The following is a 15,557-nucleotide window of genomic DNA, read 5'->3' as shown; positions in this document are numbered from 1 at the left end:
GGGTGTGAGGTGGTGGCCTTTATACATATATCTGTATATCACAGATGGTAAAATATTCTTCATAAGTACTCTCAATGCTTGGACCTTTCTCGAAGCTGAAAATAGTAGGAGAAGCAATTTGAAATGTGTTCTTTTGTTTCAGTTACTTTCCAGAATGAAAATATTTAAAGTACCCGTGATTATCTGATTTTTTTTTTCCAGAAGGAGTGGTGGGATAATCACAGCTACAACCTTAGATTTTGAAAAAAAACTTTTGCCCAATTTCAATTCCTTGCCAATGGCTGGGCTTCTACCAAGTACGTGACATTGCGTGGTTGCGGAAGGCATGCGGGGCTTCAGGCTGGTTCTTGCTCTGGGTCAGTTTGATTCCACAAACTTACACTGTCCCTGAGCCTGTGCTAGGCACTGAGCCCGGGGATGGGAGAGAGAAATGGGAAAGCCCTAGTTTCTGCTTCCCATGTCCGTGAGTTTTGAAACTCTGAGGGGAGTATGACTTTCACTAGGTTTGACGGAGGGGTGGGGCTATGTCAATGTGCAATTGGGAGCACCCCAATTGGTAGCAGAGCGTACGCACTCATGAGTGGGGATATGAGTGTGTGTGTGTGTGTGTGTGTGTGTGTGTGTGTGTGTGTGTTTATGGGGAATGTCCAGGGAAGGGCAAAGAGCTTCTTCTCCTGGAGTTTAGGTGCATGGTTTCTGGTGGTGGTGTTGGAAGTAGGTGTTGGTGATACAAAAGCAACACAGACAAAGCTGTTAGGGCCACAGAGTTTTTTATGCACAGGCTAAGGTGTATGGGGTTTCTTTATGTACAATAATAGAGTCTCTAGAAGGCTTTTTGTTTGTTTGTAATTGATTGATGCTTTTGAGGATGTTAATTTCCTGACAACTTTAAAATAAACTTGTGTTATTCATGGAAAGTTTTAGAGGAGGGCTCTTTTGTGAGCAGATGTGAACTTAGAAGCCATCCTGGCATAAGGTATTGGAGGGGAAGACCCCAGGGTTGGGGGAACCTCTTAGGAGGCTGTGGCAGAAGTCCCAGGGGAGGTATTGATGGTACCCGAAACTGGAAAGGGGTTGTGGGGATGGATTGTGTGTCTGGTGTTGATGTTCTCCCACCTAGACTGACCAGTGGGTGATGCCAGAGGGAAGCCGAGGAGTATCTGGGAATGGGGACAGGAGTGTGTGTTGGGGGATGGGACTGGGGAACAGTGGGAGCAGAAGGAGCACACGGTGTCGGGAAGCCCAGGGAGGAGAGGCCTTCACAGACCGGTGCTCCAGGCTGGACACTGTGGAATATGAAGAGAGAGGAGGATCCCCGTTTGCTGATGACATGGGCATGAACTTTAGAGCAGCATGGTGTGGGTGGCACTGGACAGAGAGGTGAGTGGTGGGGAAGTGCCAGAGGGCACATGGGCCTTCAGTTAGGAGGCTGGTCTGTTGAGGGAGGAGGTCCAGGACTCGGGCGCTTGGGACCTGTGTCTCTCCCTCCTCCACTTGTGGGAGGTGCTCCCCGGTGCCCATGGACCCCAGCTTCCTTCCCTTGCAGCTCCACGATTCGGGTTTCTTGGTCCTCCCTATTCCTGGCCCCCATCATGAAGTGAGCAAGGCCCTCTTCCTGTAGTGTCGCAGATGCCTCATTCTGGAACTTTCCATATGCTGTTTCTTCTGTCTGCAGCGTTCTTCTCTGAGAGATTTCCAGAGCTGTCTCCTTTCACTGATATTCCTTGCAGAGGCTTTTCCCACCCCCACCTCCTGCAGTTTCCTCCAGCCCAACATCTATTTTCTTCAGAGCTCTTACCACTGTTGGAAATTATCTATTTAGCATGGTGTTTATTTGTTCCGGTCTGTTCTCCAGCCCCTGAAATGTAAGTTCTTTGACAGCAGGAACACCGTGGGCTCATTCATTCTTGTTTCTCGGCACCTAGGAGAGGGACCAACATGGAGAAAGCTCTTAGTTAATATAGGAGAAAATAAGGGATGAATAAATTTCCACTGGATGGCTTGTTCAGTTTCAGATATTAGAAAGACTTGAGAGCCCGTAGGGCGGGCCAAGGAAGCTGAGGCCTGTGGTGGGGCACCGTCGTATCACATGCCTCATAGGAGTGCACTTGCCTATACTCCCTATACTGTTTCTTTTCTCTGGGGAGCTGGATGCCTCTCCTGGGAGCCTCTCCCCATCCCCATGGGTGACCAATGCCCTCTTTCGTGGTTTATGCCTCTCCTTGTGGCCTTGGACAACTGTGGGCCATTTGCCTCTTCCTGCCCTTTCTGGGCTGGGGCTGGGGCTGGGGATATCCCATCAGCTCCCTGCCCAGTGGGGGTGGGTCTGGTTGGAGGAGGTGCACTAGGAGTGGTGCCTGGGCTGGCCATTATGCACAGGGACCTTGCAGGGGAGGCACTGGGCCAAGGTCCAGAACCCCAGGGGGGCCAAGGGGCTTCTGGGGTGCACACTCTGCTGCCCATGGGAGTAGCCCCAGCTCTGTCCCTAGTCTACCTTCTTGGAGAATTTCCCTTCCTGGGGAGCAGCAGTGGAGAGCTGGATTTCTTGAGGGGATGGGGGTAGGGGGCATTGCAAACCCGGTCTGTTGTAGGGAGGAAAGGACTTGTGTTGGAGAAGTGGGCTTCCTTGGCCCTGTTCCTGGGGAATGTCAGGAGGGCTGCAAAGTTAGCATAAGCTCTCACGTTTCTCTGCTCCCAGCCCTCGCCATGTGCAGTTGAATAAGAGCTTCAGAGGCTGAGAGCTGACCTTTTCAGCCAAGTGGGAGCAGGCGGTTATAGCCAGGGGCTGTGGTCCCTGGGGAGTGTGCCTTCAGCCCTCATCGCTTGTTCCAGGGGTGAGGAGCCAGCTGCTGACAGGGAACTTAAATTCTCTATGATGGCTCAGTCCCAGCCGGGGCTGCCTGGAACAGTAGGCAGAAGCAGAGCAGGTGAAGGTGTGCAGGAGCTCTGACGACTTGTGTTTTCCATGTGTGCATATCCTTGTGTCTACTTAGGGGTCCCAAGACAGTTGCCTGCACACAGTGGCACCTCCTGTTCCCTAAGAAAGTGGAACAGTCCTATAGGTTGAGATGGTTTTAGGCAGGGGGACCTCAGGGAAGGGACCTCAGGGGACTTCGCGCCCAGTTTGGGAGGACTAGCCATGCTGGCATGACGTATGAGGTCCCTAGAGCCCTATTGGACTCATGGACACAAGGACATGGACACAGAGCCATGCTGGAGCCCTCATTGTGCATGTGCTCGTGTACAGGTGCAGAAAGCATGCCTCTGCAGACATGGTTAGTCTCTGCCACTTAAAAATTTTTTTTAAATGTTTACTCAGTTTTTGAGAGAGAGAAAGAGAGAGAGAGAGAATAGGGAAGGGGCAGAGCGAGAGAGGGGGACACAGAATCTGAAGCAGGCTCCAGGCTCTGAGCTGTCAGCACACAGCCCTATGCGAGGCTTGAACCCATGAATTGTGAGATCATGTCCTGAGCCAAAGTTGGATGCCCAACTGACTGAGCCACCCAGGTGCCCCTCTGCCAGTTTAAAGACTTGTGATGGCCTTGCAAGGTGCAGAAGAGGAGTGGGAACTGGTAGATATGGGTCTGAGGGTGCCACCTTCATGCCTGTCCCAGTCAGCCCTCAGTGTCTTGTCAGCTGTGCTCACATCTGGGTCAGATTAAGCCATGGGGGCAGTGAGGCTGTTGGTGTCCAGGTGAAGGGATGGGGCCACAGAGGCTGTGACCTTGCCTGATCTGGCTCACGCTCAGCTCCACGTGGGCAGTGCCGTGGGAAAGCTGTGTTGGAGTTACTTTTAAGACATAAGCCCTGTTCTTTCATTGAAGTTCTCATATGCTATACGAGATAAAGATGTCTGATCAACTCGCTCTGTCAGTATGCATTGCTGAGAAACACACTATCCCAAGATTTAGTGGCTTAGAACAAGTCATTTATTATTTGTTGTGCGTCTGTAGATCAACTGGACAGTTCTGCTCTAGGCTCGCTCGAGTAGCTGGATGCGGTTGACTTGTGACTGAGGGTGGCTGCCTGGGGGCCCACCTGAGTCTCCACGTGTGTCCGCATCCCTTCAGCAGGCCAGCCCCGGGTGTTCTCATGGTGGTGGCAGGCTCCAAGAGCGGAAGCAGAATGCACAAACGCCTATTCAGACCTCTGCTTACACCAAGTCACAGCTGTCTTATAGGTCAGAGCAGGTCGTGTGTCCCAGAGTAGAGGCTCGAAGGGTCTTCAGAGTGACAGGGCACGAGGCACAGGAAGAGGGAGGCCATTACCAGGGGTCTAAATCTCCCATATTTGGGAACATCATTTACACCATGCTGGTTACGAGATAGTTTCTCAGGCAGTACCATGCAATAGAACTTCTGCAGTGATCCATCATAGATGATGGCTATCTGTGGTGCCCGCTATGGTAGCCACCAGCCAGATGTGGTGGGTAAGTACCTAAAATGTGGCTAGTGTGACCGAGGAACTGAGGTATAATGTTATTTAATTTTAATGAATCTAAGTTTAAATTTAAACAGCCCCATGTAGCTAGTGGTTGCTCTATTGAACAGCCCAGATCCAGGGGGAGACCATCCTGGGCACAGATAGAAGGCCGTTGCCTGCCTAGCATGGGAGTGGCTGCTGGACCTGGGTTTCTGCTTGGGCCGGGTGTTCAAGCTTATTATTGGCAGGTGTGAGTTGTGATGTGCTCAGGAGAGGGGGTGGCTGGGGTTGACTGAGTTTTTTAGCTGGGGGTCCCCTCCACCTGTTGCACCTCCACACCCTGAGCCATCTCTGCACCTCTGCCCTGTCATTCCCTCTGTTCGGTTAAGAGGACTTCTTAAAAACCTCTTTTAGCTTCTCTTTCAAGAGGCTTTGGGACTCCAGGTCTCTAAGGACCCAAGCAGGCTGTGAGGACTGCGTGGCCTCCCTGGGAATCTGAGGGGTGTCTATAGCCAGGGGCCTGTGTGTCGGGAGCCTCTGGCGCTGTGGCAGGATCTCTGTTACCTTTTCATACTTCATAGCTTTGGGGGAGGGGGCAAGGCCTTGATGAAGAGAGCCTGACCTGCTGCCTGGTGCCATTTTCCTGTGTGACTCAGTGGGCAGAGCAGCACTGGGACCCCCGTGCATTGCAGGCAAGCAGCTCTGGGTAAGTGTCTGTCCTTCAGGGGCCTGGTTGCCGTTGGGCAAAGCTGGCTGAGGTCATGGCTGGACTTGAATACAGGTGCCACAGGATTGAATATTAGTCCCGCATTTGCCATCCCTAGAAAGGCTCTCAGGGCTCTTATTGGGGCACTGCTGTGCCCTCCCCACGAACCATTAGGAGGTTGGTTCTCTGTGCCTCCTAGGTGCCGGCCCCTGAGACACAAACAACTGGGACCCTGAAGAATTGTGGTTCCTCATAGTCCTGTGAAAATGGAAGTCAGAAATTTACATCCCCAGTTTATAGATGAACAAATTGAGGCACAAGGTGGATGGAAGATTTGCCCATGTGTTTAAGGAACTATCCAAAATTCTAAGTGTCAGAGTCCATGGCAAGTTCCTAGAGCCTATTCCAGGGCTTCCCCCGTGGTGGGAAATTGGGGCCCCCTGCACATTTCCCCCCAGCACCCCAGTCATGACTTCCATGGCGCCCTGGTCTCCTCCCTGACACTGTGTCTTGTTTTCCATAACCACTCTTGTTACGTCTCGCTGGGACTAGACTTACTGGTGAGTCTGTCATCCTGGAAAGGTGGGCAGCTGAGGGTTCACTATAGCAGCTTGCATGGTGCCTGGCAAGCTCAAGAAGTTTGTGGAATGGGCATGAAGGGAAAGTCTGGGAGAGTAATGGGTTGGGAAAGGCGCTCTGGTTGAATTAATACTGTTTACTGTGAATTTGATTCTGGGGGAGTGGATGGGGCAGGGTGTGCCCATGGTGGCCCATGGGCATCCCAGGCTCCGGGAGAGAGCACCTTGTGTGACATGGGCAGGCCCAGAGCATCCTGTGGAGGGGGCAGCTCAGGTGTGGAGGACAGAACTGCTAGAACTTTTGCTCCCATTGGGTGGAAGCAATAGGGAGAGAAAGGGAGGTCATCACAAAGGGTTTTCTGGCCACAGGACCTTTTGGATGGTGGGGCATGCTCCTCACGGTGGGAGACACTCACCCTGGGGCCAAACAGATGTGTGGGTGTTTTCCATCTCTGTTCAGTGGTCACTGTGGCAGACGTGAGCCGTGGCTTGTGGCAGCGGCCTGTACCTGGCGCGGAGCATTGGGGTTAGACCCTTCCTGCTTAAAGCTCATTCTTTCCTCCCCCTTCTCCACTGCTTAGATATCCGTGGGCTCCAAAGCTTTCTGGATCAGGCCTCGCGGCTGGGCCTTGACGTCTCTTTGCAAAAGGTGGACAAGAACATTAGCCACGTGTTCACCAGTCTCTTCACCACGATGAAGACAGAGGAGCTGAACCGCTATCGGGACACACTACGCCGAGCCATCCTTCTGCTCAGCCCGCAGGGGGCCCACTCCTTCATCAATGAGGTAAGTGGTGGGGCCTGGGGCCGCAGGAGCCTCTCCCCGGGGTGCTGTGGGGTGGCCCAGGTGGCTGCCAGGCACAGCCTACTCGTGCAGGAGCAAACTGGATGTGGGGACTCCTGGGTGCTGGGCCCACAGCACATTCCAGAAAGAGACCCCGAGCACAACCTGGCTCCCGACTGATCCCCAGCAGGTGACCCAAGGCCTTCATGGACACTGAGAGGCTGGGGGCAGCTGGCGGGAAGCCTGTTTACAAGTCTCTGCCAGGGATACCTGAGGCCAAACCCAGGCTGTGGTTTGTTTGTGGTGGTGGTGTTTTAATTTTCCTCTCTTTGTTGACAGGTGTAAGCCTCTAGGGATAAAATAAATTTCCAGCTTTCTGTAGAGGTGGGCAGCTCTGCCTTGGTATTTGTTAGCACCTGGAGGAGGTGTTGGTTGCATAATCTCAAATGATACTTGGTGTGCGTGCTTGTATTTTTGGTGCCTGGCTAATCAGTGCATTTTTTTTAAACACCTCTATCAGGGGTTAGGGCCTTCTAATGAAGACAGGGCCCAGCAGCTTAACAAAGAATTTGGTGTCTTGAGAATAGGCAATGAGAAATACTCTCTGAGTTGGCTGATGGTGCCAGCCCTGGCGGTCTGATGGCAGAAAGGTGACGAGCTGGACGCAGCAGGTGCTTCTCTGGCCTGGGTTGGTTTCTAGGGGTGGGGGCTGTGCTGGGGGTGTGGTGTGCCTGGGAGGAGGGGTGGACCAGAGGGGTCGCCCGGTGCCCAAATGCTCCCTGCGATTTCCTTTCCAACCCCAGTCACCTGTTTGGCTGTCTCTGATTGAAAGGAAAATGAAGAGAAAGAATTATACTAATTCCAGTTGATGTACTTTGGTTGCTTATTCCGCTTTCCCCTCTAATTAATTATTACTCAGAATGCTACCTTACGCATCAGGAACCGGCACAGAGCCCACCGCCAGAGAACTTAAAATTCGGAACGCTTAATTTGGTGCAGTTGGCTGCCAGCCCTGCCGCTCTTGGCCTAATCAGTGCCCAGATCACGCTGGTGGTCAGCCAGGCTGTGATGTCCTGTCGGCGCCCGGCATTTTCTCGGGAACACGTTTCCCTGTAGGAAGTGATTCAGGCCAGTAATGGGCAGCCTGGGATCGGCTCTAATGCATCCAGGCTTTCTCAGAATGTTCCCAGCAGCGCATGTGTCGGTGTCTGCTCACAGGAAAGCTTTTGTCCTTGCTAAATTCCCCCGGCCGGAGTCTGCTCTGGTGAAGGTGTCCACTAATTCTGTTGCTGGGCTTCTTCCTGTCTCTTTTTGCCCATATCTTGCCTCCTCTGCTTGCTTCCTTTCTGCCTTGTCACTGCTCTGTTGTTAAGCTTGGGAGTGGGAAGAGTATTGGCTTCGGAGTTCAGCAGATTTGGGGTCAAGTCCCAACTCCTCCACTTAGTATCGTTGTGACCTTGGGTGATTTGCCTCACCGGTGAGACCTCAGTTTCTTCATCTGTAAAGTAGGGATGAAGGAGACTAGAGCGATGGTAAAGCATTTGGTACATAGCTTTTTAGGAAACATCATATTCACTGTTTCCCTTCCAGATGAATTCAGCCCTTGCTCTGTTTCTAGGCCCTGTAGGGATTTAAGATGCAAATAAGACTGGCCTAAAGATATTATTTCCAAGTGGATAATTATGCAAACTTCTGCAGTGTTGGAAATACTTGGCTTGGCTTTGGCCTGTTGCCTTCTTGATCCCCCCCTTGCCCCCCCCCCCTCCTGTGTTTGCAAAGTCTTTGCTTTGCTGGGTGCTGCAGAGCTGGGGACGCCCCAGGAGGGGCTACTCTGAATGCAGGGCAAGAGTGACAAGCCCCTGGGAGTGCTGGCCGGAGACCGTGGGGAAGGAGGGCACCTGGGCTTTTTTGCCTTCAGCTCCAGCTGGTCAGGGTCTTGGTTTTCGATCTCATATGCCTGGGGTGGGGGTGGGGAGGTTTCATTTCCTGGGTACCCACCATGGTCCTGGCCCTTTGTGTGCTTTCCCTAATTGTCATGGTCTGCAAATGGGGCAAGTGAAGCTGAGGAAGTTAAATGATTGGCTTTAGGTCACACAAGTAGCCACCGGTTAATTGGGCAGGAGTCAAATCCAGATTTGACCCACTCCAGGGTCCCCATTTGCCATGTTGTTGGGATGAGAGAATATTATCGTGTCGGTGGTAGGTCAGTGTGGCCATGCTCCGTTCCTGCTGGGGGATATGGCTCAACTGCCTCTGTCCAAGGTCTGGCAGAGGATTTTAGGGTGCTTATGCTCAAAGAATTTTAGGGCATCTACTAAAAACAGTAAGAGAAGGAAGGTGAATGTGACATGTATGGCTGGCTAGTCCAGAAGATCCTCTGGGAGACACCTTGGGAGGCCATCACTGCACAAAACCTTCATTCACTGCCTGGAGGCCTTGCTTGGGCTTTCTGAGCAGACTGAGCCCACCTCTTGTTTGTTATAATGAGGATAGAGGGTGTTCGCAAGGCTGATCCACTGACGGGACAGGTCCTGAATTTTAAGAAACTCAGAACACTGTTATGGGGCAGTAAATGGCCTGAGAGCCCCACAGCTATTGAAGACACATGGATATTATACCCAGTCAGGACTGGTGTGTGCGAGCCACAGTAGTGGTGGGGTATGTCGCTCTCCTGACTGTAATTTCTCCCTTCCCCACTCAAAAAGCCCGGCTGATGGGAGGAGGGAGAAACATGGTTCTGCCTGAATCTTCTACATTTTGCTACATGTGAATCTGTTGGGAAGGCTGGCACTTTCACTATCGCTAGTGACAAATTCTGTATGATGTGGACTTGGCTGCCTGGGACTTGCCAGGCTGTCCACATGCTGTGTTGGGAGCTGTGTCTCTGTCCAGTGTCCAGGATGCGTGCATTCAATGTGGGGGACTCAGCCTGGGGGCCCATGCACCACCGGCATCTCTGTGATCCCACTTTATGAGAAGCCATCCTGGCTGGGAGCCGTGGGGGAGTCTGGCCTTGGTAGCGGGTGGGTGTCAGCAGAACAAGCAGGCCGAGGCCATGGGGGGAGGCACGTGGGCTCATATAACAGGCCCCACCTCAAGATCCCCTCACCTTCCATCACTCAGTCTTGAATCCACATTCCCTCCTCTGGGATCTTTTTATCACAGTCTACACAACCACCACACTAGTGCGTTGTTTTTAAAAGGCCCCCCTTGGGGAAACTGGGCTCAGGGGTGACAGCACTCTGGTCCCTTGGTCCCAGACCTGGAGCCCACTGTGGGGTGCCCTTGGGGACTGCTGAGGGCATAGGCCATAGAGAATCCTTCTTCCTGAAAGGCTTGTTTTGCTCTGGGATTGCCATTGGATCTCTGAGTAAGGGTAGGCAGCACTTTTTAATCACCCTAACTGGGAAGTGAGTTGGACTCATTCTATCCTCAGCTGGGCCTTGATATGTCTGTAGACCACTGACTGCTAAGTGGGGCTTCATTACGCAGTGATACCCACTATGCCGCTGTCTCCATGTAGCCTGTCAGCCTGAACCACCCGCTAGGGGTTTGGGGATGTGAGTGTCCTCTCCTCACTCCAGGGCCGTGGGAGTCCTGAGAGGGGCTGAGGGCAGAGGCTTTGCCTGGGAATCCTGTCTGTAGCTATTGGAACCTTCTTCCTTCTGTCTGTGGGTTCCATCTTTCATTTCTCTAGAATTTAATGAGCCTGAGTGCCATGTCAAGTTTTGTGCTGGGCACTGAGGCTGTTGTCCCTGCTCACATGGAGCTCCCAGTTTGGTGGGGAGGAGAGAGGTGTGAACAGACTCCTTCACCTGTCAGAGCAGAGGTGTGGACCAGGTTCTGTGAGAGTGCCAAGGATGAAGCAATGCCCTCTGGCCAGGGAGAGATGGGGGTGGCCAGACGCTCAGGGATGCTTCCTGGAGTAGGTGACACTGGGGCTGGGTCTACAGGAATGAACCTTCATTAACCTCATGGCCAAAGGGAATGCTGGGGGACAGAAGTCTGGAGAGCCCCAGTGTTTTCAGGGACTTGTGCGTCATGTGGTTTCAGCAATGGATGCACAGGGTGGAGAGTGGATGAGGCTGAGGCTGGGGTATCAGCAGGAAGGGGTCTCTGATCCAAGGTGGGGAGTCTAAACTTCAGGACCAGTTTGTTCTTGGTGTCCTTTTTGGAGTCTTTGAGGCTAACAGTTTACAGTGCACTCCATAACCACAGCCCCAGTGCTGAGAAGGGTATGTATGTCTTATTGTCCCTTCTTCTTGGGCCAGGTTTGATAGGGAGACCTCCAGTGCACACTCAGTTTTGGTCCTGGGCTTCATCTCGTCTTCCTGGAGGTGATTCCATCCATCTGTCCCTCATCTGTCCATGTGTCCGTCTGTTTGTCCGTGCATGCATGCATGCATGCATGCGTGTATCCATCCATCCATCCATCCATCCATCCATCCATCCATCCATTCATCCATCCTTCTGTCCATCTATCCATCCTCCTACCTAAACACCCAACCATTTAGTACAGATTGGGTGCCTACTATGGATGCCTACTTGGGTGCCTACTATGCACTCAGGCTCATATGGACCAGGAGCCATATCAAGTACTGGCTGGGGACACAGAGGTGGTGTCTCCTCCTGGAAACCTACATGACGTTAAATATTGTGGCTACACCACCATGACCATAGTCGTGTTGGGCATTCGCAGTGGCTGGCCTAGGTGGCATACCCCAGAGCTCTCATCCACTGAGGATTCCTCTGGAGGTGGGGGTGGGGTACTCCAGGACTTTGTTCTTTCAGTTCTTTTTTGTCATTTGTGTGCCCCTGCCTCTAGATGGACTTAGGCCTCCCTCTTTCCTATTGTATCCTCCTTGTTTCTTCCTCTCCCTTCCTTCCCTGTCTCTTTCGTTTTTCTAGAAAGAGTAAGAAACAAAGTATTTGAAACATTTGTGCACTCTTGAAGAAGAGTTGCCCAGTTCCTGAGGCAGACAGCAGCCAGCAGGTCCCGGCAGCTCGCACACCATCCAGCTCGGTGTGGCCTGTAGATATTGGGCACCCTGTCCTTCCCACAAGAAAGTGAGCCCCTCATGGACAGGGCTGGGTGGTGTCCACCTTTGTATCTTTCAAGAGCAGCACAAGGCTAGCCCACAATGGCTGCTGAGGGAATAAATGCATGGATATTTTATATTTCTTACCTCTAATAGAAAGAGCTCGAAGTTAGGTTTTCTTGTGTGTACCTTCGTTGCCTTTTCAGCTTGTCTTCAAGTCCTGGGCCAGCCTGTCAGTAAGGGCCTTGGTCTTAAAAGTTCTGCTATTGGGAAGGGTGAATTTTGCTTAAGAACCCTGCCTTAGGCCTGGGTGGGTTGGCAAATGGCAGTGGCTGCCCCTGTGGGTGGGACATTCCCAGGCCCAGCTTTGGCATGGGGTAGGGGGAGCAGTGTGCAGAGAGGTGAGTGTGTTGGGAGAGGACTGACGATAAGCAGCCATGCAGGCCAGTGTGGGAGACTAGACATGTGTGACACAGGCACAAACACACACACGCACACGCACACGCACATAGACACAGGCTGATGCAATGATACGGCTAACCAGCCTCATAGCTGGTACAAGCAGACCCTCAGACGAGCACAGCCTAACAGACAGCCACTCAGCCCCCACACCTATACATAAATATGTGCACACACACACACACACACACACACACACACACACACACCAGGGTAAAGGCATTGCTGGTGGCAGAGCAGTCTGGGGAAGGCATTGCAATGTTGGGAGAGAAATGGCAAGTGATGGTTACAGCAGGTGGCAGTTAGCTTTTGCAGTTAGATATTGGTGATCTCTTTCTGTAGCCAGAAGGATGGGAGAGAAAAACAGTGAGAGGAGTGGCCTATTGGTAGGACAGCTCCCCATTGCTCGGGACTGGGGGTCCCCTTTCACCCAGATTGTGAGGCACAGGTGAATAGAAGGGACAGAGGTGGAAAAGGCCACTCCCCAAATTTCTCCTCAACGCTGCTCAGACTGGCTTCCCAGGCAAGGAGTGTGGCTGGAGGCCAATTTAATCCTTACTAGAAGCACAGGCTGGGTTAACTCCTGGCTTTGAATCAATTGCTTCTCAGAGTTTGCTGCAGCAAGTGAGTTTGCTCCCACAATTTGAATATAAAGACTGTGTTTTTTTAATACATTTATAGCAAAGGAAAATTAAGTAATCTCAGTGTTCTGTTGTCCCACATGATATATGCAAATATTTCTCACTCCAACATGGTAAAGCTTCAGCAGGCGACTTTATCACTCAGAGCTAGGATAATTCTGTGCCATTTAAGTATCATTTACGAGAATATTTTAAATTACTAATTAATTATAGAAGATTAATTTTTAAATGTGGCCCTGCATTTGCATTTAATTATATCCTACTGTTTACGGATTTTAAAGCCTTAGTACTTCAGCAAAAGTGCTATGAGTCTGAGAAATGCTTCCTCGCGGGGGGGGCGCGAAATTCTTAGAAATAAGCTTATGAGGAAAAGATACTGTGTTGAGTTTGTTCTGGTAGGTTTGGAGCTCAGGGATGCTCAAGGCAGCCAGAACTGGCGGCCTGGGGCTGAGATGGGGAAGAGAACAGAGACTCCACATGGCCGCTGTCCCCTTCTTTCTCTGTCCTCACTGCCCTTGATCCTTGTGGACCCCCATGCGTACTGGGGAAGCCGTTGTGGGCTCCCTCCCTGTGGGACCTTCCACATTCCTAGCACACCTCTATCGCCTTTTGTCATCCGGGGGCTTCCACAGTACCCACCACTCTTGCTGTGACTACTTGTCATTTGTACTCCCCTCCCCATGGGGCCTTGGAACGTGTGAGGTCAGGAGGTGGGACATGTTCATCTTTGTGAATCACCTTTTCAAGCCTGTGGATGATGATTGGCACACGGGTGGATGAAGAATCAATCCCAGGAGCTCTGACCTCGGCTGCACGCAAACATTCTCTAGAAGCTGGATTGCCTAGTGGGCAGACAAAACACATTCTTAATACTGTAGCTAAGCAGGGACACCTGAGTAAGATAGTGTTTTGAAAGCATTTAATGTTTGAGTTTTTAATATTTTAAACAGGCGTCCAAGCTCTCATCAAGGGACAATGCTTGAATGTTTCTGGGTCTTCTGGTGTTTGTTTTCTGCTCAAGTGCTGTTTCTATTTTGAGTTGCATCTTGAATCATGCCATCCCATTCCTAGTGCTCAGGAAGGTCTTACTTGGCTGTCTGGGAGACCTTTCTGCCTCTTTTTGGGGTCAAAGAGTGAGATCATGAACCTGAAGTGCAGGTCTGGAGACACCTGGTGTCCTTTCCTTCTTCCTTTGTGGGCCATTAAATAGCCAGAAAACTGTCACTTCCTCCCTGTGGGCGTCTCTCAGCCCCTTCTGGCTGGGGAGGCAGCAAACATGAGAAATAGGCATTTACAAAGGGAAACAGCCTGTAGCAGTGGAATGACTCAATTACCCTTTCTGCTCCTGGATCCCCAAGGGTGTTCTGCCTGGGGGGCCTCCCCTGAGGTGGTGAGTCAGCCCATCTGTTGATTGAAGGGTGGGGTGGGGAGCCCAGAAGGGAAGCGGCAGAATTTCCCCAGCATTGCAGGAAGCCAGAGGAAGGCTGAGCTGTGTTAAGAGAGGCAGAGGTGAAGCCAGGTTATTCCAATTGCCTGGATTCATCTCAGAAAAGCTCTCTGTGCCGTGCAGCCCACAGAGAAACCCACAGAGAAGCTTTCTGTTGCCGTCTTCTGCATTGCTCCCAATGGTGCCTTTGCTTGGTGCCACCAAGAACTTGGCCTCAGACACCCGCCATCTATGTCCAAGCTGCCAGTCAGCTTGGAGGAGAGAAAGCCTCTGCATCAGTTAGCTGGTGCGGTATAACAAACCACCCCAAACTCAGTGTCATGAAACAATAAGCCTTTGTTGTTATTCCTAAGTCTGGCAGTCAGCAGACCTGGGGCAGCCATGCCTGATCTTGTCTGGGCTTGCTGATGCATCTGTGGTCAGCTGGCCATTCAGCTGGGCTTGCCAGTTAGGAGGGCAGTTGTTAGGGTGATGGGGTGACGAGGCCGTAGGTCTCTCATGGTACATGCTCGTCCACATTTACTAATGTGACAGCAGCAGAGTTCCAAGAGAGCAAATGCAAGTGCTCCAGGCTACTTGAGGCCCAGGCTCAGACCTGGTGCCTTATTGCTTTTGTACAATCTCTTGGCCAAAGCAAGCCAAGAGATCAGCCCAGATTTAAGGGGCAGAGGAGGGAGCCTCCTGGGACACTCCTCTTGGGGGAAGTGCAAAGTCATAATGCAAAGAGGGTAGTACACTAAAGGGTAGTGACTTGGGGGCATTTTGTAATCTGTCTTCCATGTCCCAGTGTGCAGATGAGCTTCCTAGGAGCAAGCAGGTGTCCTGCAGGTGTGTGGATGATGAGGACCAGGCACCTCCTTTCTCCTACTTTGTTTCAACCTGGCTCAACTTTGGGGTGAAAGTGGTGAGGAGGGGGATGTGGAACAGAGGGAGAGATGGAACTGGCCTGTATTTATCAAGCTTGCTTATGTAGGACCCACTGATTCACCCAATCTCAGCAAGCTAGGAAGGAAGGGCTATCACAGAGCATTGGAAACTGGTGGTTGTGGGACCTGCTCATGCTCCCAGATTATGTGACAGAGCTGGAATGTGAGCTCAGAACTCCTTGACTCACAGCCCAGCTCTGTTCTACTATGTGCTGTTGGGAGGAGGAGGAAGCTTGTTCTTGACAGATCAAGGGGAAGCCCATTTTCCTCCAAGAACATGACAAAGGGTGGACTTGATGAACATCGCCATTGAGGATCAGGTGGGAAGGGGGAATGTGGACTGGGCACCTTTGAGAGATCATCTGGGGAATGCGGGACACCCCCCTGGATCCCATGGTCCTGTCTCTGCTAACACACCTGCAGGGAGTGTGAGGGGCTGGGCAGGCTGCCTGTGCCTCCCTGCTTGGTAACTGGAAGAGCAACGTCCATAGGACCCCAAGGTCCCCTTAACCCTTCTGTGGTGTGGTCAATGGGGCAGAGTTCCAGACAGACCTG

General features: G+C 51.9%; 1 protein-coding gene across 6 annotated transcripts in view; it reads left to right on the top strand.

The window, feature by feature from the left end:
- The window catches only part of GRID1 (glutamate ionotropic receptor delta type subunit 1), a 695,423-nt gene that overhangs the window by 214,737 nt on the left and 465,129 nt on the right, over nucleotides 1-15,557 (top strand). For all 6 annotated transcript variants that reach the window (XM_040485619.1, XM_040485616.1, XM_040485615.1 and 3 more), the window contains one exon: nucleotides 6,288-6,493. In XM_040485619.1, coding sequence (XP_040341553.1) covers nucleotides 6,288-6,493 — 206 coding nt within the window. The remainder of the gene's footprint in view (nucleotides 1-6,287; nucleotides 6,494-15,557) is intronic.

Source organism: Herpailurus yagouaroundi, unplaced genomic scaffold (genome assembly GCF_014898765.1).
Source record: "Herpailurus yagouaroundi ecotype Mexico unplaced genomic scaffold, PumYag 163, whole genome shotgun sequence".
In the NCBI taxonomy this organism is placed as follows: Eukaryota; Metazoa; Chordata; class Mammalia; order Carnivora; family Felidae; genus Herpailurus; species Herpailurus yagouaroundi.
The sequence above is the reverse complement of the archived record's forward strand: the minus strand, read 5'-3'. Positions and strand labels throughout refer to the sequence as shown.